General features: G+C 40.7%; 1 protein-coding gene across 1 annotated transcript; it reads right to left on the reverse strand.

Annotated features, from left to right (window-relative positions):
- Positions 1–431: 431 nt before the first annotated feature.
- Positions 432–27119, reverse strand: klhl20 (kelch-like family member 20). The gene is made up of 14 exons (XM_022214166.2): positions 27000–27119; positions 23482–23545; positions 19883–20140; positions 19675–19783; positions 18880–19086; positions 12194–12352; positions 10788–10882; positions 10493–10608; positions 10123–10306; positions 9875–10018; positions 8260–8393; positions 7755–7963; positions 7489–7595; positions 432–5412 (listed from the first exon to the last, which is right to left on the reverse strand). Exons 2-14 carry the CDS (start codon positions 23502–23504, stop codon positions 5328–5330), a joined length of 1830 nt encoding a protein of 609 aa, XP_022069858.1. The 5' UTR covers positions 23505–23545; positions 27000–27119; the 3' UTR covers positions 432–5327.

Consider the following 27119-nt stretch of genomic DNA (forward strand, 5'->3'; position numbering starts at 1 on the left):
TTGGGGAAGCAACTCGCCCCTAACCTGGAGGGAGCAATCCACCGGTTTCCGGCAGAGAACCATGGCCTCGGACTTGGAGGTGCTGATCCGCATCCCCGCCGCTTCACACTCAGCTGCAAACCGCTCCAGTGCTGCTGAAGGTCACGGTCTGGTGAAGCCAACAGAACCACATCATCTGCAAAAAGCAGAGATGTGATCCTGAGGTCTCCAAACCGGGCGCCCTCCTCACCCCGGCTGCACCTTCAGATCCTGTACACGAAAATCACATAGAGGATCGGAGACCAGGGACAGCCTGGAGGAGTCCAGCACCCACAGGAAATGTGTCTGACTTTTTACAGAGTATGCAGTTTAGTTATACATCAAATAAACTTTCATTTCTGAGAAAACCTTTCACACGATTGCACCAAAAACAACAACAACAAACTCTGACATGTTTTGTTTCCCAGGGAAAAACTTTAATCCTTGTCATAGTGTAACATGGTGAGTCCAGAGCAGCTGAGAGATGCTCTGATACATGAAAACAAACACCTGCGAGTACAGCCATGTTTGAACAGACAGGCTGCTACTCAGAACCAGACATCTGAAGGGAGGCTGCTGACTGAAGGCTGGCTTACAATCACAATGCATCATTAGTAACTTGCATGATTAAAGAGAAACTCCACTCAGTTTGGAAGGCAAATGTAGTTCTACCGCTTTGGTCTGTAACAGTATGGCTAATGCTACGTCAGCTGTCAGAAAATGAGAGGAACAGAGATGCAGTGATTAATCAGTTAATCCAACACATCGATTAAATTGTTGGAGTAACCTTTAAAGACAAAATAAAGTCAAAATTATTGGATTCCAGCTTCTTAAATTTGAATATTTGCTGGTTTCTTTATTCCTCCGGGACAGTAAACCAATGGTAGAATATTTTAAATGACAAAAGTCAAATTTCTGATTGCAGCTTCTTAAATTTGAACAATTTCTGGTTTCTGTCCTCCTCTGTGACAATAAACTGAATATGTAGTGTTGTTGACAACATTTGGGATGATTTGGGAACCACTGATCACATTTTTCAGCTTTTTCTGACCAACTACAGACCAAACAACTAACCGACTGATCGAGGAGACATTCAACAGATTTGCAATGAAAACAATCCTGTTAAAGAATGAAATTCCTTTATGTTTATGTCTACTTTTGAATAATTTCAAACAGTTCAAATAATAATTTTGATCGCCTCCCATACGTTTAAAGCCTTTACATCATCAATAAGGAAGGGAATAAAGACTTAATTTAAAAAAAGTCTTTAAAACTTATTGCATAACATGAAAACTGTGCGACTACAGCTGGAAAGAAGGTGGACTACAAGCCTGAGATCAACATCCTAGACTAGGGGTGTCAAACATGCGGCCCGTGGGCCAAAACTGACCCCCCAGAGGGTCCAATCCGGCCCTCAAAGTGTAAAAATTACAGAGAAGACATTAACTGCAACTTGTAAATTTGTAAAACTATAAATTTAAAATAATTTAAAAAGTAAAATACTAGATTGCTTATTGTTCTTTTGTCATTTTGTGTCTCATTTTTGTAATATTTTGTCATGTTTTTGTTGTTTTTTGCCTGACTTCTGTCCACTGTCTTGTCGCTTTGTGTTTCCTTTTTCTCTCACTTCTGTTTTTTGTCTTATTTTTTGTCATTTTGTTTCTCGCTTTGTTATTTTTGCTCGTGTCATTTATGTAATTTTTTTGTCGTTTATTCGTTTGTCCATTTGTTGTCACTGTAATGTGTAATCTTTTGTCTCCGTTTTGAATCTAATTTATACAGTATTTTGTTCATTTTTTGTTGTTTTGTGTCTGTTTTTGTCTGACTTGTGTTGTTTTGATCATGAAGTGAAATATTACATCGTTCAGTTCCAGATAGCTGTAACTAAACGTTGTGTTCCTTTGTGGACACTCTGTGATCTGTAGGTTTTAACGTGTAAATGATGAACTGAGGCTGAATGTTTGCTGAAATTGAACTTATATTTCTTCAGAAATTTCAGGTTCTTCATAATGTTTTGTAAAAGATAATTCCTTAATACGAACATTTTCAAAATGTACTTTTTTTGCACTAAAACAAACATTTGGAGTTGTGCTTTTTTATAGGTTATGATGCTGTCATTTTACTGGTCACTTCAGATCAAATTGGGCTGAATGTGGAACCTGAACTAAAATGAGTTTGACACTCCTGTCCTAGACTGTAATCAGGCGGCCTAAAGACCAAAGTAACAACATACATGGGCTCTTCCACTGAGTGGGGTTTCCTTCTGTGGCAGTGAAATTAAAAAAAAAAGAAAACATATGCTTAAGAGACTTTTTTAAAAACAAAAGCAGGCAAACCGTTTTTGTTCATTAACTGAGACAGAACCGGTACAGTTTGTAACATAAGCTGCAGGGCCTTTTTTTTGGACGATTTCCTTTAAAAGTTGCATGAAATGTTCAGATTCATCAGGTCAAGTCAGCATCCCAAAGCACAAACATTCATCTTTAAACGTGACGATCTGCATACCGTAATACACCATCAGTAACCTCCCCTCCCTCCCTCCCTCCCCCCGACTAGCACAGGAGACTAAACCCAACCGAATCTGAAAGTTAGCCACATTATTGAACATCAACGCCGACATTCAGGCTGCTCGCTCTCCAACGCGTGGCTAAACTAAAGCAGAACATCTCCCCCTGTGCCTTCTCGTTTGTCGCGCACACAGTTTAAAGTGCAGGGCTGTGATCAACTGTGTGTAAAAGCGAGTGTGAACATGTAGTGTTGCTGTGAAATCCACGTCTGAAATGTTTTGATCCCCCCCAGTATATCTGGAAACACCCATATAAAATATAATTAAGAAACAAAAACAACAAAAAAAAAGGAAAAAAATCTAAAATACATTTCCAATCACAGTGCAAGAAATTCTGAGAAGATTCATCCTAACGTCTACTCAAACTGTGTTTCACATTGAGATCAGCTGTACAACCAGGGACCGTTCATTCGCCTTAAACACGCCGTTACACTGAGCCAACACAAGGAGAAAGCAGAGCAGAATGGAGCTGTGTCAACAAATACTGACTACTAACCGTTACTTCATTAATGCACTGAGTTATATTCATGTGATCCATCCTTTTTAACTACATCTGTAATAAGAAACTGACAATTTTCAGCACAGATTTTAAACCAACAGGAATCCAGTTCAGTGACATGTCGGATTTTTGTGATCAGTGCTGTAAAAAAGTAGCGGTTTTGGGTACAGAATGCGGTCCGTACGTGAGCTGTGGTGTCGCCTACATCGTGGTAAATCTGCCACCCAGAGGATCCAACAGAAGGCTGAAAAATGGCACCAGAGTAAGTGCGGGATGTTTTTAATTTTACGCCGAACTTCAGCACTTCTCTTCAGGCACTTCTACCTTTATTACAGTGAGACAGACACTAAAAATCAGCCGTGTCCACACCAGATTGCTGGTTTCAGTGTTAGGAAGTAATATTACGACTGACAATTTCCCCACTTTTAATGGAATTTAGTTTTAAACCAGCGAGTTTGTGATGCGACTACTTTGAAATGAGGAAAATTAGCTTGAAAGGGGAACTCTGATGCCAACAAATTCCACAGAAAAGACCAAAACAAACATTAAATTGATTTGAGTGTTTATTCAAATCCTGAAATCTCTTGTTTCTCCGTCCCATTATTGTCTAAAAACACATCAGTGACCCGTGCCGTTACACTGCGTTCCTCTTTTCATTCTGACTCAGAGCCACGTCCACTTTCATGCTGCCCTGAATTACTCACCAGAGGCCCAAATGTGTGCTAATGTGCTGCTGAAAACAGTCAAACAAAACACCAAACGCACCACTTTCTCATTTTCGAGTAACATTTGTCGGTTTTGGTCTTTTTTGTTAGAACTGTTCACAATAACAAAAACAGAAAACTGCAAGAATTAACCTTTGAAGCTCTTAGAAACGTGTTATTTGCCAGTTAAAGCTGGCCAGGTTACTCTTAAATGCATTATGACTGTTGACATTCACAGATTATTGTTGTTTGAAGCACATTTAGACCTGAAGCCAGTTAAAAAAAAACAACAACAAAAAAAAAACAGTGACACTTCTGATTAGAATTAGGGGTCAACTGACTGTTCCAATTACTGGTATCATTTTAGTTTTTTAAACAGATTCATAGTCAATAAATACATTTTAAATTGCATTACTTTGGCTCTGATGCAGCTGCTGTTGCTCTAATGGTGAAGGATAAATGTAGAAAAATTTAGCTTACTTAAACATACAGTACACAAAACATAGATGAAGCATTTTTACTAAGTTTTCTGTCTAAGTCTGCCATTTTGACACGAAGATTTTAATTTTTGCTCCAAATATCGTTCCAAACATTCGTTATCCGTCTCCTTGATTACTGCTAATCGCAGTCAGCTCTGAAAAACTTTTTCAGTCAACCCCCCTCTGCAGGATGAAGTTAATTCCTATAATTACACTGTCTCGATGTTTAAACTCTCTGAGCAACAAACGGCTACAGTCCCACTCAGTGCCCAGTAACACATCCTTCTCCTGCACTTCTCTGGAGGCCATTTTTAATGAGACACCTCAGTGTTTTCCCCTCTGGATAGTCAGCTTTATTTACTGTTTAATGCTACTTGAGATGTACAGAATGATTCAAAGCTAAAAGCAAACAGAATGAGAGAGTGTGGATTTACCTCTGACAGTCAGTATGCAACGTCTCCAGGAAATAATCAGTCCCACACAATGAAGAGAAGGTTTGCTGGTCTGCTGGCTGCTTCCTTCAAAGTCACTGGAGGTCAGTGGCCAGAATTTGGGGGTTGAAGCCAAATTAAGGCTTTCCCAGGCCTCCTTCAGTGACCCGATGCTTTTAAATTTCCCCCCCAGCAGCAGCTTCGGTCAAAGTGAGCTCCCGTCGCACATGGAGGTCTAAGTCCAGACCGCCATGTTTGGAGGGTGAAAACGCGGTAGAGGTCACAGCAGGAGGACGGTCCTCTCCAAAGTGGAAGCGTTAATGGTAGACTTGGTAGACTTCTGCTCTCAGTGCACTTCATGGTGACCGCCATCACAGCCAGGGTGTTTTTAAAGTTAATGACCTTGCAGTGAGGGGGGGGGGGGAGGGGGGGGGGGGGGTTGGAGATGAAGTAGAGTTCAAAAGTTTGTCCCTCTTTTCCGTCTCGCCTCCCGAACCCCGACTCCGCCCTCCTCACCGGTTCTCTCACAGCGTCTCTACTGCAGGCACGAGAGTCGGCAAAAAGAAGCATCCACGGCGACGTGATGAGAAGTGAAGGCGTGTGAGCGGAGGGAGGCGGGGGAGGGCGGCGTTACCATATGTGGGATTCACAGTGAGTCATTTTGATGACGCCCACCCCTCCACCGAGCCGCCGGTAGTTCATTCCTCCGTACAACCTAGAGGGAAGGGGACAGGTCAGAGGATGAGGGCTGGAAGGTGCGAAAGGAAAACAGATTTCAAAGTGTGCACAGTTCAAGGACGTGGCAGCGAGTGGGAGAAACCAAAACGCTGAGAAAGTGGATTTTAACTGCTAATTACAGTTTAGCAAGTCTGTGCTTATGAAGGCAAAATGATGTTCACATAAGGGCCTGATGTATTAATTAATCATTTAAAAGCTGTTAACTTCTAAATTTAGCACAAAACAAGTGAGGAAACACAGTGGAGGAAGTTTTCGGACACCCCACACATTTGCATTAAGAATCCCTTTTAGGTCTTCAAGTGCAATTTCTTTCAGTACGATCACAGCTAAACAAATCCTAAAAAAGCCATTAAAAGCTTAAAACTCATTGGTTCCACAACAAGAAGACATTCCGAGTCTTATTTTCCACCACTGTGATTGTTTATCTGGATTAAAACAAAAAAATAAAATAAAAATAAAAATCACATAATGTAGAATATGCCAAACATATTATTCTATGACAGCAAGAAAGCAACAGAGATGCAAACCTTAAATAAAGATTTTCCCAATAAACATGTAGTTTTACAGAGAAAATAATTTAGATTTACTCCCATAGTGTACGACAATGACATCAGTGGCAGATCTGTAAAATCATACTGTGCAAATTTAAGTGTAAAACACTTTGCCAGTCTGGTGTTTACATATTTTTGGGTATCTATTAAGGTTTGGATATTCATTAGGTAATATTAGATATCTATTAACCCAATATTGGCCTAAAAATGTAAAATCGTTTGGCTATCATGAAAACTGATACAATAATTCATAATTCATAGAGGGAGAGAGAGTGTGAACTGTTTGAGACAAAGAAAAAGAAAAACAGCATAAATATGGCATTTTTTTTTCCCATAAGTTGAAGTAGTTTTCTTATTTTGCACAGACAAGGTTCACATTTGGAAAGCCTTGTTGCATTTCAGAATGCATCCAGTGGAGCGTCACAATAAAATGAGGCATGATGTGTTCATTCCACCACAGGAGATACGTGATGTTACCTAAAACTAGTTAAACAGCCCACAGATATCAGCTGATATGGGAATCGGAAATTGAGAGTTGGACAATAGCGGCATATTGGTTTTTGGCAAAATACAGCATCGGACATCCCTAATATCTATACAAAAAAATGCAAGTATCTACATGCTGTAAATGGTGTAAAATTTAAGCTAAATTTCAACACTGCTCAGTTTTGATTTTAAATTCAAAGCCTCAAGTAGAAAAAGCTCATTTTTCGTATCACACTGAGTTGCACTGTGAGAATAGAAAAACCTAAAATGAACATTTCTAATTAGTTTCGTATCGAACGGCTTACTCTCAGAAGAAAAGCTGAGGCACATAGTGAAGTTTACATACTAATTATCGACAGTGAAAATAACACTGCATAGACCAGATGCTGCTGTTGTCATAATATTAGATAGCAGCCGGTCTCTGGTGTCCGTACAGACCAGACTGCGGCTGTAATTGTAGCTGCAGACAAAAAAAGTCTGGGCACTTTTGGATGTGCGACAACTCAAAAGAAAGTGAAGATGAACAACATAAACATCAGCAACTCTGCCAACAAAAAAGCAGCCAATATGCCAAACTATTAGTTTTACTAATAAAGCACCGCAGGAGAGAAGAGCTCATGTGGCTGCAAATTGTTCGGCATCCTCCTGGAAATTACTGTTTATATCTAATTAGAATCTATCACTTATTTTCTCATTTCAGTTATGCTTTCTGTAATTTTACTGTCTTTACAATTTATGCACAAGACACCTGTTGCGTGTCAGTCAATCCTGGAAGACAGATTCCTTCTCTGCTGCTCTTCTGTGGGATTCATTTTCTGTTTTTTGTTTTTTTCCTTCACCAGAGGAAATGTCAAAGGATAGAGGTTTTGTAAGCAGCTTTAAAACCAGCAACATCTGATAGCAAACTGTGGCATTGAGGCAGATATAAGTACTGAAGAGTATCCTTTTATACTGTATTTATTGCGGCATTGTATGTAATGCAGTCCAAGGTAATCCTGCTATAAAGTGACATTTACCTCCATGTGTTGGCGTCAGGGTCGTAGACTTCTATAGTTTTGAGATACGTCGTCCCATCGAAGCCTCCTACTGCCATCAGCTGACCATTAACCACTGCCAAGCCCACCTACAGACACACATAATTACAGCTCTGCCTCACATAATGGATTATAGCATTTAGGAGAAGCATTACAATGCCTTAATATCCATTTTTTCAACATAAAATGACACGTATCATAAAATATAACAGGTTAAATGCAGTGCAGCTTTAGTCCCACACACTCACCCCGCTCCGTCTGGACGTCATGGCCACCACAGGAGACCACTGGTTGGTCCTGGGGTTGTATCGCTCGGCGCTGCTCAGCTCCGTGGTGTCGTCTCTCCCTCCGACAGAGTAAATCATGTCCTGGTAGACCGCACAGCCCAGGTGCTTTCTCCTGGTTCCCATAGGCGACACAGTGTGCCAGCGGTTTTCTTGAGGATTGTAGCGTTCCACTGAGGAGCAAAGAAAATTAACCAAGTTGTAGGCAGCCAGCTGGGAAAGTGACCTTTAAGAGTGATCTTCTGCTGCACTGCAAGTCAGATGAACTATTCAAACTTTCCTAACTAATTTCAATCCCTTTTGGAACGAATATTAACACCCTGCATTATGTCTCAAAAACCAGATGAGTGTGAGCAACTGTCAGGTTCTAAGTCTTGTTACTCATCTACTGCAGCACACATTAACTTATATACTAACAGCCTAATGACTCTTTCATCTTATTTAACATTGTGTTTGCTCAGTACCACACCTGTGTTTAATGGTGACGTCCCATCAGACCCTCCGACAGCGTACAGGAATCCTCCCAGCACGGCCACAGCTACACCGAGTCGCCTGGTGCTCATGGAGGCCACACGAGTCCATTTGTTCTCCTTAGGATCATACCTGGAGCACGGACAGGTTGGCAGTCTATTACATACAGCTATTACCCAGAATCATGTAGAGTATTCTGCAGGATAATATACTCACATTATGTCTGCTTTTCAATCACGTTAATCATGAAAGCAGAAATAATCTGCACTGAAGTACTGCCAGTTAGGCCTGTGCATATAATCACATATTCTTCATGACACTTCACATTTAAAGGAACATGGTCCTCTGTTATATTGATGTTTAAAATGATTTCCTCTCATGGAAAACTCAGCACACAGGAAGCTGTCCATATAGATAAAATCACTTCGTTTCAGCTTGACAAAGTCTGCCTACAGAACATCTTATTTCAGTCTTTTCCACACCTGTATAAATTGCTTTGCTGCAGTAACTGAATGGAGACTAGAGGCTTCTCTGTGTTGCATACACTGTAAAAAAAAAATGCTCAGAATTTTTATGGTGAAAAACTATCAAACCATGACAGTAAAAATCAGTAAACTAAAACTGTTTGAGACCGTCTATTTAACACCGAATCACCGCAAATAAGTCAATCGGGAGAAAACTGTATTTTTTTATTTTTCTTGAAAAAAATGACATCTGTTTAACATCAATACTGTAATTTTTGCATTTATTTCTCAAAAGGAACGGAAATTTTCACAGTTTCTACTGATGATGGAAACATGCTGTAATATTTATAACAAGTAATGTGGCAATTTTTGCATCTATTTCATGCAAAAAATACAGTTTGGACCTGTCAATTTGATGAATGGACATATGGTTTAATATTTATGACAACTATAACTGAAATCTTTGCTAAAAAATACACTTATTAAAAGTTAAATATACTAACTGTTGTGCTGATATGTTAAAATGCTGTAATATTTTTAATGGATCACACAAACGATATTTTATATGGTGTTTTCATGTAAATTTTCATGTAAAAGTTAAATTTCTTTACGTGTTAAGACTTAACATTAAAATATTGAATGAAGTACATTTTTCACCATAAAAAAAAAATCAACAGCATAAAGACATTTCTTCACCGTAAACAAAAAAAATGTTTTACAGTAGCGTTCTGGCAACCACAGCTGCCAGAATTTTATCATAAAAATAACTTGTTTTTTACAGTGTAGCTAGCTTTTACTGTAACCTGCATGTCAGACGTAAAGGAAACATCTGTTTGTGTACAGTGTAACTGTTTTGGGTGCAATTTTAGTCACATTTTGCCTCTAGGAGATGCACTAATATGAAAAAAAGAACTTTATTGTAGGTGTAATATTGATGCAAAGATTTGTACATTAGAAGAAACGTAAGGTCATCAAGACAGTGCTCTGTTTCAATAAATTAATAATGACGATAAATACGAGTGATCTCCACAGTGAATAAAGTCATGGTGATCATCTTTTTGGCCGTAATCATATAGACCTACTTCTCAGTTTGGTCGTTTTAGTATGAAGGAATAGAAACAGGGTCAGGTTACATTGTACACAGTATACCTCTCTACAATGTTGAGGCAGGAAACCCCATCCTGTCCTCCCACAGCATACAGATATCCACCAAGCACAGCGACACCCACACTGGTACGACATGTGCTAGTCGGGGCCACGTCACTGCTCCACTGGTTGGTCTTGGGATCATATCTGGACAGGAAAAAAAAACACAATTTTCAGTTTCAGGAATGTGAGCGTGACTCATTCAGTCCAAGTACAGAACATTGGACAGCACATGGCCGATCGATGCGGACCTCTCCACAGAGTTGAGATATGACGAGCCGTCGTGACCTCCCACTGCGTACAGCAAGTCATCCAGGACGCTGACACCGACTCCACATCGCCGCTTACTCATCGACGCAACCATCCTCCACTCGTTGGTCTGTGGATCGTAGCGCTCCACGCTGGAAATAGCATCTCCGCTGCACCAACCACCGACTACAGGACATCAGGGAAGATACAAAGAAGAATAAACATTGTAAAATTAGGACAAAACGTTGCAGGACACAGCTTTCATAAGTATTTTACACTCTTTTACACACACGCTACAGATTAGGATTTATCCTCTGGAAAAGCTAAAAACATGATTTGATGTTAAAGAAAACGACAGTTTTGATTTCTGACCTGCAAAAAGAACCTCTCCACATCGAATAGGCTTCCTCGGTCGGGTTCTGGGTCCCTGCATCAGCGGCCTCTCCTGGGGCAGCAGCAGGTAATTCTTAGCCTCATCAACCAGGTCTCTGAAACGGACAGAATGTGATGTTAACCTTAAATCAGTTACATTGCCTCTGCATCTTCTCCACTTTGAACCATTCTTTACGGATCCATCAAGAAAACATCACCGGAAAATTCTCAGATCCCGATTTGCACCCCACCAACAATATCTGAATGATCGCTTCCTTGCAGCTACAGCACCCACCTGCACTCCTCGTCACTCTTGATGAGAGGATCTGAACCCACAGTACCGACTAAGAACTTGGGGCTGAGCAGCGGCAGGCGGACATGTTGCAAAACCTGCAGAACGCAAGTCAAAATGCACTGAAAGTTCATAAGCATGCTAAGTGAATCAACATTTCATAGGCAGAAATAATGAAACATTAGCAGGCGAACAAACAGTGTAATCTAGATTATTAATTAGCAAGTTAAAAGAAGTGTCAACAATGGTAATAAACCAGAACAATGCAATGTGATGATCAACATAGAGGTGCTACAGTTGCATGCAAAATTATTCAATCTTCCTCACATTTTTGTACATTAAACACCATTAAAACTGCAGACGATTACCGAATCATTTTAGAGGTGAACAGTTAGTTTATTGAAACATAACACCTGGTGTTCAGCGCTTGATTTAGACGGTCGCCAGGTCGCCATTTGCGACTAAAAACCGATTTTGGCGACCAACAATGACAAAAAACAAGCTAGGCCCAAATATTTTGATTTGGGCTACTGACCTCCAAATCCAAGTTTCAGGGATGGCAATTTTCCGCAGATCCGCGGATTTCCGCCGATTTAATTTCAAATTTGAACACTTTATTGTCGCTGATGTTAATGTCGCTAACATCTCGCGGGAGTCCGCAAGACTCCGTCGGATCCAGAGCCAGCCCACAATGTGATGGCGGCATCCGGAGGACAGCACCAACTAAGCCTGAGCACCGCGAACGGAAAGCACCAAGCCACCGGAGCTGTCATTTTTAATTCGGCGGGTCTGCTGGCTGCTCTCCCCGGTCACAGACTGCTCAGACTCCCCGGCTGGCTAGCTATCCCACGCTAGCTGCTCGGCTAACACTTGCCGCTCCTCGCCGCTCGTCTGCCCAGGACAAACCGCACCTGTTCCGGCTGTCAACGTCCCAGTCGCCCGCTAGGAGCTCCAGACAATGCGCTGCTCATTCGTGGGTGACTTTTCACAGCCGTGGGGGGTTTTAAGGCACACTTTGCCCAGCGACCAGTGATAGCTCGGCGGCTCCAGCTAACAAGTTGACGTGGAGGAGGAACTGGATTTTTTTCTTCTTCTCCAAGGGCACATAAAATGCACTAAACATCTACATGTGACACACACAAATTATTAGACATTTAACGCACAAAGGATGCAAATTAAAATGCTATTTTTTTTTGGCCACTAAAAGTTGATTTTGGCTCCTAAAAATGTCTAAATTAACGTATGTCGGTGGCCCAAAAAATGTCATTTGGGCCACAGGACCCCTCGGCCTTAAATCGAGCGCTGCACCAAAGCAGAAATTAAGATTTAATTCATAATTCATTAAAAATTGCCACCAATACCAGCGCAGCGGCTCCAGTCTGTCATTTTTTTCATTCTCTGCAACAAACCTGTGGTAGCTGAGGTCTGCGTTCTTGGATGCTATATTTCACCCAGGCCATCACAGCGTTGAAAACCTGCTCCTCGCTCCGCACATTCAGCTCATCGCTGGAGATGATGTCAATCAGCTGGTTGGCAGGCAGCAGCATGAACTCCTCACTTTCCATTACCTGAGAGAAGATAAAGTAAAGGACGGAACGGCACCCGTGGATCAGCAAACCGGTCTTCATCACCGTAGAATCTTGTGACTAAACATGATGATTTTTTTTAACTGAGGCTCCTACGATTACCATGACCTGGATGACTGGGAATCCTCACAGATGTAATCAAAGAAGCTTTTTTGCTCCTTGTGAAAGCAATTTAAGTTTCTCAGAATGCACGAAAACAAATTTCTGCAACAACAAATATACTACTTTTCTTAATGTATATTTCTGTAGTCTTTATAGCCCTCATAATTCAAATTTCTCATAATTTCAGGGTTGGATTTGACACAATTAGCTGTTGATTTATAATACATTTTCAGAAAACACACAAATGTACCCAATCAATCAATCAACGGTGGTAGGATCCTTAATAGTTTTCATCGTTTCTGGTGCAGACGTTTGTTACAGCACATTTTGCGTTGTCGCAGCAGGAAAGCACAAGTGTAGCTGAGGACATTAAAAGTTACTGAGTTGAGCTGGTTCCAGGATTCTGGCTCACTGTAATGGATTACCAGGACTCTTAATGGAACCGAGCCTTTGCCAACAAAATATGCCTCCTCTGGCTTTCCTGTGACGACAAGCCAAACCGTCGGCTGTGAGAAAGGTCACGGAAGTTAATGATCCGAAGCAGCCATTTGATTTTGCCTGCAAAGAACGTAATGACATGAACTATCCACCAGATGTAGCTGTTTTACTGTTCAGATCAGCTGCTGGCAGGTACCTTTGGATGAGGTAAGAGAAGGACCTCAGATAAAGACTGAAAAACTGTCGGTGAATTTATTTTAGACTGTGGCTGCAGACCAGTAAGTCTGCACTGTGTTTATATGAACACGAGTATTCAAGCTACAGTGTGTGTTGCATGTGTAGTTTAAGTTTCGATCAAATATTTTTAAGTATGCAACCAACTATAATGTAAACTCATAGTATCACTGCATTGATTCTGCATTTAGAAAAAGGACAAACTCAAGGGGACAGAATTACTTTTTGTGAATTACTGCTGTAATTATCTATACTAGATGTCAATATCCAGTTAAGTGTTCGGTGCTGGAGGGAGTGTTTTGACCATTTTCCTCACATCGATCTTGCAACAACTCCTCGTCGCCTTACTGTTCTCATAAGCTGTTTGTAATTAGGTTTTGTTTTCTGCGCTTTGTCTGCTGTCACACATATTAAAAGACGATTTTAAGCTGAGAAAAAAAAAAATCTTCAAGTTCATAAAATCCTTTCAAACATCGTGGAAACACCAGTGCTGTTTTTTTTCCCCTGGCTGACAACATCAGACATTCTGACATGGTATGGCAGATTTGGTTCATCATATTAGTAATGGATGATATTTATGGAATAGAACTATCATTACTATCAGGAGCTTTTTCTGCTGTCTGAAGTCAAATGTCTGCAAGTCCTCTGTTCGGGTTTACGTTGAGCAAAGATGTGCTTGAAAATGCAACATTACCAAACATTATGAACTTAAAATAAACTACATAAAGGTGTCTACTGTCACACCATGGCAGGTGTCAGAAATCAAACTGGGAGACGAAGAAGGTGTCAGTCAGTAAAAACAAATTGTAATGATACAATGTAAGTGAAGGCACCTGTGTGGATGAACTATGCCTGTGATTCATTTACTTAAAGCGTTAATTTAAGAAATATAGACACTAAAGAGAAAAAACTAAAGAATTATGCAAAGAGCAAGGTAAATACTTTGTGTATTTCAAATATATACGCTACCGTTCAAAAGTTTGGGGTTATATTTTTGAAAGAAAAGCAGTTATTTCAATGAAGATAACAATAAATTAATCAGAAGTACAGTCTAGACATTGTTAATGTGGTAAATGACTATTCTAGCTGGGAATTTTTACTGGAATATCTCCATAGGGGTACAGAGGAACATTTCCAGCAACCATCACTACTGTGTGCTAATGCTAAATTGTGTTAGCTAATGGTGCTGAAAGGCTCATTGATGATTAGAAAACCCTTATGCAGTTATGTTAGCACATGGATAAAAATGTGAGTTTCCATGAAAAACATGAAATTGCCTGAGTGACCCCAAACTTCTGAAAGGTAGCGTATATATTCAGTACATCCTATATATGTGACACACCTTTAAATATGACATGATAGCAGACATCTTCACTTTACACCAAATGAGGAAAAGAAGTGTTCAGAAACCGTCACTCTGTGTGTCTGTTTCTCTGTCAGTCACTCTGTCAGCTTGTTTATCACACAGTCACAATGTGTCACACATGCCACAAACCTCTCACTTGTCACCGGAGGCAGCAAAGACAAGAGTCAGAAACAAGACAACAAGGCTGGCAGTGTGTCAGTCGATGTGCCAGCCCACTCAGCTTAACAGTTCGTCTGTTTCTCCATCACACTGACTGAGAGGCAGAACGTTTTTACCGGCTGCTCAAAGTGTCTCGGTGAAAAATCTCGAAGTCATATCACTTCCTGATGGTTTTCATTCTTGGCATTTACAAGCTCTACTCAGGACTGTGTCATTATTCACTGTGCGGCAGACAGTCCCCCAAAGGTCCAGTGGAAAAAATTCACAGAAGATCTTTAAATGGAGCTAAGAAATCAGATTGTACATTTTGACAGATCAATCTGCTAGTGGTCTTGGATGGTGAAACCAAAAACTATGGCTTGAAAAGACTGATGAAGCTCACCATTTTTCCGCTTCTAACACTTTGTGTGGTCAGTGTTTTTGCCTCTTTTGGCCTTTGGTCAAAAAACACCCACAAACAACTGTGGTTCTCCACCCTGTGGCCTCAAAAGCAGTAATGACTCCACTGGTGGTGAACCACAAGAAAACTTCTGCGCTATCAGTAGTTATATAATAGTTTCACAAGGAAAAAGAAGGATGACCCATAACCACTTGGTTTGGTCAGTCTAACTCGTATTAACCATCCACTTCGCAGCTCAGAAATAAAGTCATGAGAACAGATAGTGCTTGTAAACTTGTTTTTTATGGTCTGCAATAAGTGAAAGTATCCCAGATAGGATAGGGGCTGGATATGCTAGTATTACAGTGTGAGTTTAAGTTGTTATTATCAACATTTCATCCAAATTTATTACATTCTGAAATGCTGCTGTTCTGGTTTGCAAATTGTGACAGCTGCAGCACACAACATTATCTTGTTTAAGCTAACGTAGCAGCAATAACCTGACCTGGCTGCTGTCATTACTGTTCAGTCTGTGTGTGTGAGTTAGCACAGCCTGTGAAGCATTTTTGGCAAATTATATTCATTTGACAAATGTTTTTATAAGGAAGGAAGATCAAAGATGGGGGCATTTCAAGAGTGATGCTTCAACCAACAAACTTTGAGTTTGAACGTCTCATTGGTAGCCTAGTTAAAGAGTGTTTTCATCTGTTTACTGTAAGTCGTTCAGAGTTAATCAGCACCGTAAGTGTTTGAACAGCCTTGTTCAACCTTGAGATTGTGGAGGCTCCTGTTACAAGTTTCACAGAGAAAAGAAAGAAAGAAAGAAAGTGTGACAAGCTCAAAAAGACAGTCTAAAAATGCTAACCCACCATGTCCCCATTAGCACATTAGAAACCTGCAGAAAACCCTGCGTTTGTAACATTTAGTTACATATAAGGACCAGACTGGACTCACCATCAGATACTCAGTTTTAAACCACTCAGATTGGGATCAAGGCCAAAGGACACCTGATGTGGACATCTCTAATACAAATCATTTACAGTTCATACAGTTAGCTGCTAAACTCCTCGTAGATAAAATACAATCATTACTCAAACAAATCCACTGTTACTCTTCTACCTGCTGCACCTCAGAACATCATGAATAGAAAGCACGTCCTCTGTCTTACTGCATATATTTATTCTGCTACAGGGATATGAAACTTCAGAACGTGCTGCAGTGACAGCTTCCCTCTTCTGTGCCGTCTTGCCACTAAACTCTGCAGTCACATGTCTCCATCTGGAGTTCAGAATCATGAGTCAACAGACTGTCTGGTCTTTTTCCATGCTGACGATGCTTCGTTAAACTCCTGCACCAAGCTCAGAATCACTCCAACTCCTGTATTAGTTATTGTGTGCACACATCTCGAGGCTTGGAAGAAGGATAAACAAACACTGCTGGAGAGAGATGCAGAAAACAAGCTGAACTGTGAGACGAGGTTTTCTACTTAAATGAAACTGAATGTAAACAGACGCATGCTTCGTTTCGCATGCTTTCAATAAGGAGCAGCAGCCTGTAGATACGCAGGACGCGTGTTATTGCTCGTTTTACTGCCGTAACAAAATTCTTTTGAGTTTTCAGAACTTGTTTTTACAGACACACACAGGAGCACAAGAAAGACTAAATATATGAAAGCAGCAGCTCTGACAGCAGCATGACAGGACAGAAGTAGGGCTGGACCCGAATATCTGAATATTCGTTTGCTACGGCGGTATCCGGATATTAATTTTGGTATCCGAATATTTGCTTCGATCACATAAACATATACACATATGTCTATGTGATCACTCCTTCGTCCCCCCAGACGAAAATATTCGGAGCTCGTCTCTTCCCTTCCACTTCGGCTCATCTCGGCTCCTCCATTCGTGTTTCTTACCACCAGACTCTGACGCTGCTGACTCTGACGTCACGCTTCACTACGTTGCATAAACACAACACAAGATGCTGAAGACCTCCGCTGTTTGGGAATTCTTCAGTTTAACTGAAGACAAAACAAAGGCAAAATTTCCGGGACACCAGACGAACGGATCCGAATATTCGGACCGTCTCCGCCCCTCCCCCGTCGGACGATACGGGGCGGAACAAATATTCGGATATTCGTCTTTAATAGGGCCCGAATATTCAGAGGCCAGAAACCACTATTCGGGCCAGCCCTAGATAGAAGGAAGACTTTAATCTAAGTGTGGTGCTGTCCTTATATTGAAAATAACTAAGGATGCATGATATTAAGTTTCAGGCTATTTCTGATCTACCGATATTTTCCATCTCATTTTGGCTGATTGCCAGGGCAGATATTGATGTATGCACCATCACATTCCTACTGTAAGTAAATAACATATTAATATTATCATTATTCTTACTGTAAAGGCAGGTGCAGATAAAAAATGCAGCAGTTTTTAAATGTATACATTCAGTACACTAAAAAGAAAACTAATTTAATTTAACATTTACAAACTAAACTGTAAAACTTTAACCCTTTAAGCTTCAGTCAATTCCAGCCGTTTTCAGTACAAAAAAATCGCTAATATTCTATTTTTAAATAAAAAAAATTACGAAAAATACAGGGAATATTGGACGCACATCGCGAGGTGCATTTCCTTGAAAGCGACCGATTCGTGGATTTTATACCGACTTCAGGACATGTTTTGGACAAAATAGTTTACTGGCTTGTGTCATCTGATGTAAAAGGTTGGATTATGGCCGTTTTTTGTGGAATCTTTTTTTCTGTGTGTAATAATGAACCCGGAAATGTGAGTCGCGCTGTGTGCGTTGAAGCCGTGCATAGAGAACGGATGGATGAATATTTGTTTTTGTCGGACAAATGTGTTTTTCTCACCCGCTGTGGTAATCGCATCTGAAAGTGGTTTATACCGGCGGATTCATGAGAATCTAAGCTTTCCATCGGCGTATAGTGTTTATATAATCGCGTTTGCAGCCGTCGGGCATTCTTGAAATTCCTATGCAAATTAGTAAGTGTACCGCCGGCGGTACACCTACGACGCACTGAAGCGTAAAGAGTTAAGGTGGACCGGTGTTATCTTCTTGTGATACCAAGATCTCATTGTGGGCCTTCATCAGCCGGGTCAATCTATAGTTGATAGACGTTTGAAGTCCATGGGATATATCTTTCAGATATTTCTATTGGAAGTAAAAAAAACTATTTATTATCGAAACAATCACTTATTAATAAAAAAAATGACTGAATATCACTAAAATGTCAACTAAATAAAAGTACAAATTTATTAATGACCATCTTCTAATTAGCTAAACAATAATAAAATGAGCTTCTTCAAGAAATGTTTTCATTGTGTTCTTTTTATTAAGTTGAAATAATCATGACAGATACTCGTTTGTTGGAGATATATCAAATTTATATGGAAAATAACTAATTGTGTCTGATCTGTGTGGTGTGATACCATGTGGTGTTTGGTTATTGGCGGCCATGTTGATTTTAGGCCTGAAAACAGCAACAATGTCAACAATGTTACAAAAATTTGGATAATTATATCATGACCCAGCCGACACTGATGATGATGTTCATCTCACTTCTCTTAAAACTGCATAACTCAAAGTCTGACAAATAAAATAATAAATCTAAGTCTTAATAAGTCTGCTTGCTTGGCTTTGAAAAATTACATGGAAATAATTAATTGAACACGCTCTAATTACAGAGCATTATCCTTTATTGCACCTTCAGTGAATTTCCCTGTAGCTTTTTCGGAATGTTTATGCAATACTACACGTGGCTAAAGAGTCCTACAGGCCAGCAAAAAGTTACACGTATCTTCTTACCTCTTGGAAATTGTGTTGGGTGAACTTGTCTGCGATGCGGAGCAGCTCGCGGCAGGAGTGTGTGTCGGCGAAGGCCCTGATGCCCAGACAGTTGGACGGATCCAGCTGCCTCTTGAGGAACTCGCAGCAGGCCTCCTGGATCTCAGCCAGCTGGAGAAGACAAGCTGCAGGTAGAAGGGTCTGCACGTTCCCTTCCTCCACAGTCACCTAGGAGGGCGGAGGTCAGCATCAGAGACATGTTTATAGTTTTGATGTTAAGCATCTACTGGAGTCTGAGCAGCAATTGTTGGTTGAAGTCTCTCTAATTTGATGCACTAAAAGCCTGTGGCTCCTTCTCGGTTTCCAGACAGTTTTTGAGTTAGACTCTTTGCATTTCTTAGCACAGATCTTATTGTACTCTGAAGAACATATGGTGTCTGTGGAAAATTATTCTCCTGACTGCTACTTTTTTGTCATTATTCAATTTTGAAAAACAATTCATATCAAAGTCAAAATTAAGGGATTTTTTTTGTGGGATTATCCTGCCAAATGTTCATGCTCATAAATGCAGACAATAGATCAAAACTTTCCGACTTGTGTCCCAGACTTCACAAAGCTCCTTCCCTTGTTAGGATTTCTTTACACGGAAGCAGCCATTTGCAACTAAAGCAGACCCACATGTAAAGAAAATGTAGTCGTGTTCAGTGGGTTCTGTAGGAGCACAGGTAGCTATCATGTTACTTCTTTTAACTAATATTAACCTGATTCTTAAATTCAGTATCCATTTCCATGCAAATGAAACACTACTACTCCTACCTGTGAGGTGTAGGCGAAGTCAATGAGCAGCTCCATGGCCCTTTCATCGATGTCGCGAATGACCACTTCAGTCTGTCTGCTCTCTGCCAGCTCTCCAGTAAACATCGCCCTGAAGAGACAGAGGAAATACAGATACAGTTTTGCTATAGCCGGCACCAAGTACTCCCAACTTTGCTGAGAGTAAAACAGCCAAAGCGTCCCTTCATACCTGAAATAGGGGCTACAGGCAGACAGGATCACGCGATGAGCATAAATCTTCTTGGCGCCCACCACTAGCACCACGTCACAGAGCTCCCGGTGTTTTCGTAGGAGGTTGATCACCTCCAGGGTCTGCCGTGGGTGTTTGTCTGAGACGTAGGGCATGCGTGCAGGCTGGGGGACCCCTTCAGGGAGCTTGTTGGGGTCCCCCAGAGTACAGCGGCTGGTGATGTCCATTCCAGTGGCGTCTTGACGTGCGCTGGTGGTCCTTGACGTGAAAAAGACAGGCAATAATGAAATGAGTAAAACACATGCTTGGTTTTCATTTGACATACAATACAAAACAGGAAGTACAAATTGGAACTGAGAAGTAAACTCTTCCGGCATAGACTCAACTACAGACTGGACTTCCTCGTTTTCATAGAAGACGGAGTTAAGCCCATAATACAGCAGCAGTCTGCAGAACAGCCTTGTAAGGAACACATCGCAGAGGACTTTGGTTGCTGTCTGGTTGATTTTAACCCACAGGGTTTGTTTCTGTTCCTCTAGGCACAAACAACCTGTTTCAAAAATAATGTCATCTTTCTACCACATAGACGCCCTGCATTTGTTACAACTCATTTTCTAGTGGTAAAAATGCTCCTTGTATTGTTGTTAGTCCAAGTTTGGGAACATTTGTGCAAGAAATTACAAATCAGGGAACCAAAATGATGGTATATGCAACTATTTTTAGAGGCTGTGTTACAGTTTCACACTGTTGCATTCATGCAAGTGGATGATGATCATTAGGATGTTTTGAAGGTCCTCTGGTTGACATTACTAGCTACTGTTAGAGTCACTGGAGTTGGAAGTAGCACTTGTTCTTCTTCATTGGCTCTGTCAGTATCTCATTGCCTTTATCTGCACTTTGATCAGCAGGTGTGTCTGAGTTTCTCCTGTTTTCTAGCCTCCTCCTTTTGTTTTTTTAACAAAAGATGAGCTACAGATCGCTTTACATCTGGACCTCTGGAACAGCTGAATGATAGTTTTAGGTGTCAGACAGGAACAATCACAACCAATCAAAATGGTTACGTCAATATAAGAGCTACACAACTAAAAGAATATTAATCCAGACTTTGCTTCCCACAATTAAATAAATGTGATCAGCTGTGATTTTGACATTTAATATCCTTCACTCACAGAAAACAGCCTAGATAGATGAAAATGCCTCGGACATCTTATTGCAATCTTTTCAAAGTCTTTTTTGGATTACACACCTGTCTGACTTGCTGCCTGGGAAGTAGAAGCATCCCTGTGCATAGCCTACTAGCTAACCTAGCCTGAATGTGAGGCGTTTAAGGAGCATCAGGAAGTTTAGCCTGTGCCCAGTTTATAGTTTCTGGTGACAAGAAGAATATATTTTCTGATTAAATTACTCTGCAAATGTTAAGTCTTAAATCACCATCTGTCTTCACAACACTAAAACTAGGGTATACATTAAATGTAGTAAGTGCATGAATGCTGAGAGGCTGCTCTGGAAACTCATGTCATCACCGTTTGGTGCAACACGTGCTGTTAAAGTGGAAAAAAAAAATCAATCTGAACTCTGCTCAACAACAGAACAACGTCTGTCACACACTACACAGTGAAGCAAGGCATTTAGCTTACCTGCTAGTCAAATTTACACTTGTACTGGGATTCTTTTTGTTCTTAAGAGGCAATTAAAATGATCTACAAGTGCATGTTTAATAGATGTATGAAGCAGGAGTACTGCCGTTGCTCACACGTGAACTACAGTCTGTGGTCAGCTGGAACAAATATAGTTGGATGACTGGATGAAGGTACAGCAGAGTGTAAACTTATCCACAGCAGTCGTTTCACTCAGGCTACCCCTCTATCTTTTTAGATCTGTGGGCACCGGATCAGTTTGGTTCTGAGACAAGGATTCACTTCAGATCATGTTCTCAGCATCAGCCAAAAACCTGTGACATTTCAGCACATCCACGTCAGCACGTGCATTTATCATTATGATAGCGATAAACGATAGCTACACGCTTCTCACAAGTATTTTTTATGACTCATAGTGTTATAAATATATTTACTGCTAACGCTTTCTTCTTTTGGTTGGGTTTTTGAAAATCTTATAAATCTAAATATTCTTTAAAATAGCGAATACAAATCTATTCTGTGACGAAACCATTTGAATGCATACAATGATGTGTAATCAAAGACCTACACTCAGGTGTGACAGGTTGTAATCCACCTCAGCTGTGATATTAAATAAAAAGGGCCACTTGTCTATTTGAACTACAGCATACACATTCTGTATTTAACAGACGGAGAGGATCTGATGAAAGGCATGATTAGCATTACAGAACATTGAATAATACTGTGAATATAAAGTCTGGTTACCTTAGCACCACTGCTTTAATTCTGACCTTCCCATTATGTCTCCTGTGAGTCCTGCAATACTAAAATCTTTGAGAAATGACAAAAATATTCCAAAGCTTTTAGATTTTTTTATTATAAAGGTTGACAATTTGAAAAATGATTAGCTGATTGAAAGGAAAATAATCCGTTATGATTTTTAAGCAAAATTTTAAGCTTAAATATAAGGCCTTTCTACTTTTGCTTGAATTTCTAAGAGTATAAGCAATTTTGTGGGGTTCTGGACTATTCTCATCAATTTTGAAATTCTATAAACTGATGCAGACTCGAGCAGCCCTACAGTTAACTTCTGCCTCCAAGAGCCACTTGGTATGCACTCTTAGCTTTACTGTTTGTTTTACGTAACAAAGCGAGAATTCTATATTTGCATTTCAGAGCACACAGACTAAATATACAAGCTACAAAGGATCTCCTTAAGAGTACATAAAACACATGCACAACAGAATCCATTCAGTGCAGCTCTTAGATTTGATCCGTGGAGCTGGATTTGGTGGTTCCTCTCTCGACTGTATTTTTAGCATGCGTGTTTCTGAAGAGTCCTGCTCTACATCATTGCTCCGTCTAAAGCTGCACCGGGACATTAACACTGACAAACAGATACTGACCATGGGCTTAAATTTAAAACCCCAAACACATCAGCAGAGCTAAGGTCAGTTCCACCTGGCCCTCTGGGGGTTGGGAGGTGGGGGAAAATTCTGGCAAGAACCCCCAACGTCTCGCTTTGATCAAGTGGAAACTGTATAGCATGGATTTGTCTGTCTTTCAAACAAGCTTACATGGTGACATAAAAGGAATAACACCAAGTTCTGGGGAGTCTTTAAGCGGCCTTTTCCACTGAAAGAACTGTCTCCTGGGAGTAGGAACCTTTGGAGGAGCTCAATGCGTTTCCACCACAGGGATCAGGGTCTAAATCAAGACCCAAAAGACCGAAGGTGGAGCTTGAAACACTGAACACTTCTAATCCATCAAGTACCCCCCATTTGTAGATGTGTTTCCAGTCTATTTTTTTGTTCAATGTGCTTCAGAACTTCAATATGGAGTTACAGAATAAAGCATCCAACAGATAGATAAAGTAGTACGACATGCAGCTAGTATAGTTAAAAGACTACAAAGTGTCTGGAATGAATCCCATGGATCATTGCCATTCTGCAAAAGGCTCACATACTTTGTTGCCACACCTACCTGCGCATTGGCTTTGAGTCCATGCACTGAAGAACAATGTTTGGTCCCACACCTTCAAGGTAACCTATAAAAGACATCAAAACAAATCAGACTCTCTTTGTCCATCTGTCCTCACCACAGATATACAAGAAGTTGATAAACTGTATTTTAATGCAACAGTGTTTACCAGAGACTTTTTAATTTAGTTTTAATTCTTTGTGTCAAGTTTCACGATATCCGCTTCCTGACGGAAAAGTAAAAAAAACTTCCTCCTATGAGTCCAGTCTAATAGCTTTTTCTTTGTTTATTCTAGTCTGGGCTACACATCTTTCCTGCTACCAACCAAATTTGATCTGTGACCATTTTTCCTCAACAACACTGGGATCAAACCTGCACAATCTACTGCAACCAAATTACCACACTCCAGAAGAACAGGGTGTTGTAAATTTTTTGATGTATGCTTCGTTGACACCGTGTAAAACAGGTCAGACTCAATTTGAGGCTATAATTAGCTATAGAGAGGTTTTGCCCTCCATTAAATTAAAAGACAATTGTGCAGTACATGTTCTCTGATCAACATAACACATTCTCACAGAACACAGTCAAAATGAGTGTAATGTTACGTCCACCCTTCTCAGACACAGTATGGACTAAAACAATATACACTATAAGCTCCATAAATATAGTACATTCGGTACTATAAGGTAATTAAACTGGGCTGCACAGTGGCTCGGTGGTTATACTGTAGCTTTGCAGCTAGAAGACCTCTGGTTTGCATTTCAGCATCATAATAATAATATAATTACTTAATAGTAGCCATAAGAACAGCATGCACCAAGTGATTTGACAGTTAAAACATGCAAACGGAGGAGACAAGTCAGAGCAGTCAATTAAAATAGTAAAAATTATAAGAAATTAAATGAATAATTGGCTGGATTAGAATGCAAATCAAACAAAGGAACTAGGCAAGACTGAGGGTTAAAATTAAGTCAAAAAATTAGAGAATTAAAAAAAATAGAGATGACATCACACCAAAGAACCAGGCATGTAAAATTTAAAAAAAAAAAATAGAGAACATCTAAAATAAACAGGACATAATGCAGAATAAAACACTGAAACTAAATAAAGCTAAAAGTAAACTTCACATAAAAGCAAGTCTATAAAGTGCATGGAGTTTGCATGTTCTCCCTGTGCATATGTGGGTTTTCTCTGGCTTCCTCCCACAGTCCAAAAACATCCATCCATCCTCTATACACCGCTTTATCCTCACTAGGGTCATGGGGGGTGCTGGAGTCTATCCCAGCTGACTCGGGCAAAGGCAGGGGACACCCTGGACAGGTCGCCAGTCTGTCGCAAGGCAGTCCAAAAACATGCTCAGGGTTCTCACCAGAATTTTTTTCAGCGAAACGGCAGGTCCTCCCGCACGCGCGTGCGCAATAGACGGGAACGGGTCAATCGACAGGAAAGTACGGCTGAGGTGGGGAGACATAAATTAACCTAGATAGGCACCCAGTCGATAAAAACAAACGCACATGGCGTTATCTGTCATAATAACAGCGCAGTGGCCCTAATCACAGTGTTAACCCTTCCTGGTAGGCCCCCGACCGTGGTTAGGAAGCCCTGGGTTAACCCCCTTCACTCATCAGCAGCCGTAGAGGCAAATACACAGGAGCCCAGCCGCATCGAAGAACACTGCAGCCTTTATTGTCTATCAACAGTGGCTGAACCGCACAGTACCGCCAACCCAGCAACTACACACCTTCTCTCCTCCTCTACAGAACTGCTGTCTCTCTCGCTCGCGCTGCATTCAGGGTCGCTCGGACATCTCGCTCTCCTCCTCTCTCACACGCTGCTCTCTCTCCCTCTCTCATGACGGAGCCACACACTCTCATAACAATATTTTAAACTGATAGCGTAACAGGTCGTTACGACAGCGTAACGGTCGTTACGACAGCGTAACAGGCCGCTCCGACAACGTAACGCTGAAATGCGCTGGCGAGAACCCTGATGCTGAGGTTAATCGGTGATTCTAAATTGTCCGTAGGTGTGAATGTGAATGAGCTTGTTTGTCTCTACATTTAGCCCTGTAATAGACTAGTGACCTGTCCAGGGTATCCCCTGCCTTTGCCCTAAGTCAGCTAGGACAGGCTCCTTAATATTTATAATTTACTCATAATTATTGGTAATATGGAAAAAGCATTAATTTGGATCTAACAGCCAACACACTGTGCACCTTTCTTCACATTAGACTGATGAGCTGATACAGAGTCAGAGTCTGGAAGCGGCGATAAATCATGTGTACACAGCGGCAGTCCTCAGGCTGAGTCCTCGGCTCCGTTACAGCTGTCAAAATATTTGTATTATAGAGTTGTTAAAGTAATTGTTAGATTATCATCGCAGACAGATGGACATTTTAGTGTTTAGAAAATGATAAATAAACTAGGCTATCAGCTATGTGGACAGTTTGAAAGGCTGCTAATAGTTTGGAATTAGTCTTTTGTTTGGGGATGCATTATTAGGTGTTATACATCTCTTTGTTTACTCTCTAACTGTACATAAATGGCAAATAGCACATGCATACCATGGCTCTCTGTGTCATTGTCACTGGTATGTCTGAATGAAGCTGTGAGGAACATTCATGTAAAAGTGGCCTATATGTGAATGAATGCCATCAATTGAAGAGACTGATGAAGCCAGCAATGCTGTCTGAAATGTGCTTTGCAGAACCGCCTCTTCTTACAGCATCTTCATTTGCAGATGAAACAACAGTAAACTCAAATTTGAATACAGATTCTGAACATCAGGATGCCACAGAATCCAGCTGCCAAAACGGTGACTGCTGCGGTTTAGTGAGTTCATGAGCTTTGTGTTGAAATATCTCCAGTGTCCTCTCAGTTTATGTAACGTTAATACTCAGTGGTACTGTGATTTCTGTATTTCTAAACGCATTCCTCGCATGACTGACAAGTACTGTAACTTAGCTCAGACCGGCTAACTGCTACTTGTTAGCTATTTCAGATGCACAGTTAGCTAGCTAGCTACGAATCCTAATTTTCAACGGGGTGGTAAGAATTAGGTCCCAGCGAGGTTTACATCTAGCTGCGAAAGAAAAAAATCAGCTAAAAAGAAGGATTTAGTTCATCCGAGTCTAACTTCATTAGTAGAGAACTCAGAAAACGACGAAGTAACAGTAGCTAACTAGTAAACTTAGACCATTTCCCGAGCATGTCAGTGAAGGCTAAGTGCTACAGCTAACAATGTTGTGGTGAATCTACAGTTGATTCTAGCACATTATAAACGTTACAGTGACTAGACACAGCGAATTAACTCAATAACTATAGATATTTATGAGTTAGCCGACACGTTGGAGGTTTCTGTGACCGTTTGAGAGTCAGTCTAACCATTAAGTCAGAGACCACAAACTGGATCTTCTGAACTGTTTGTACGTCAATTAAGTTAACACTGAACCGTGTGTATTTACAGTATTAACAGCGACAGTCAAGCAGCAAAGAAGCAGGTATGCTAGAGAAGGGTTTTACCTTATATTTCCATCCCAGCCGGAGAGACAAGTCGGCCGGGTTGCTAATGTTTACAGTTTTAAGCCGCTGGTTATCGCTGCTGCCTTTCTTCCTACTGATCTGCGCATGTCAGGTGCCAAG

Source organism: Acanthochromis polyacanthus, chromosome 9 (assembly GCF_021347895.1).
Source record: "Acanthochromis polyacanthus isolate Apoly-LR-REF ecotype Palm Island chromosome 9, KAUST_Apoly_ChrSc, whole genome shotgun sequence".
Classification (NCBI taxonomy): Eukaryota; Metazoa; Chordata; class Actinopteri; family Pomacentridae; genus Acanthochromis; species Acanthochromis polyacanthus.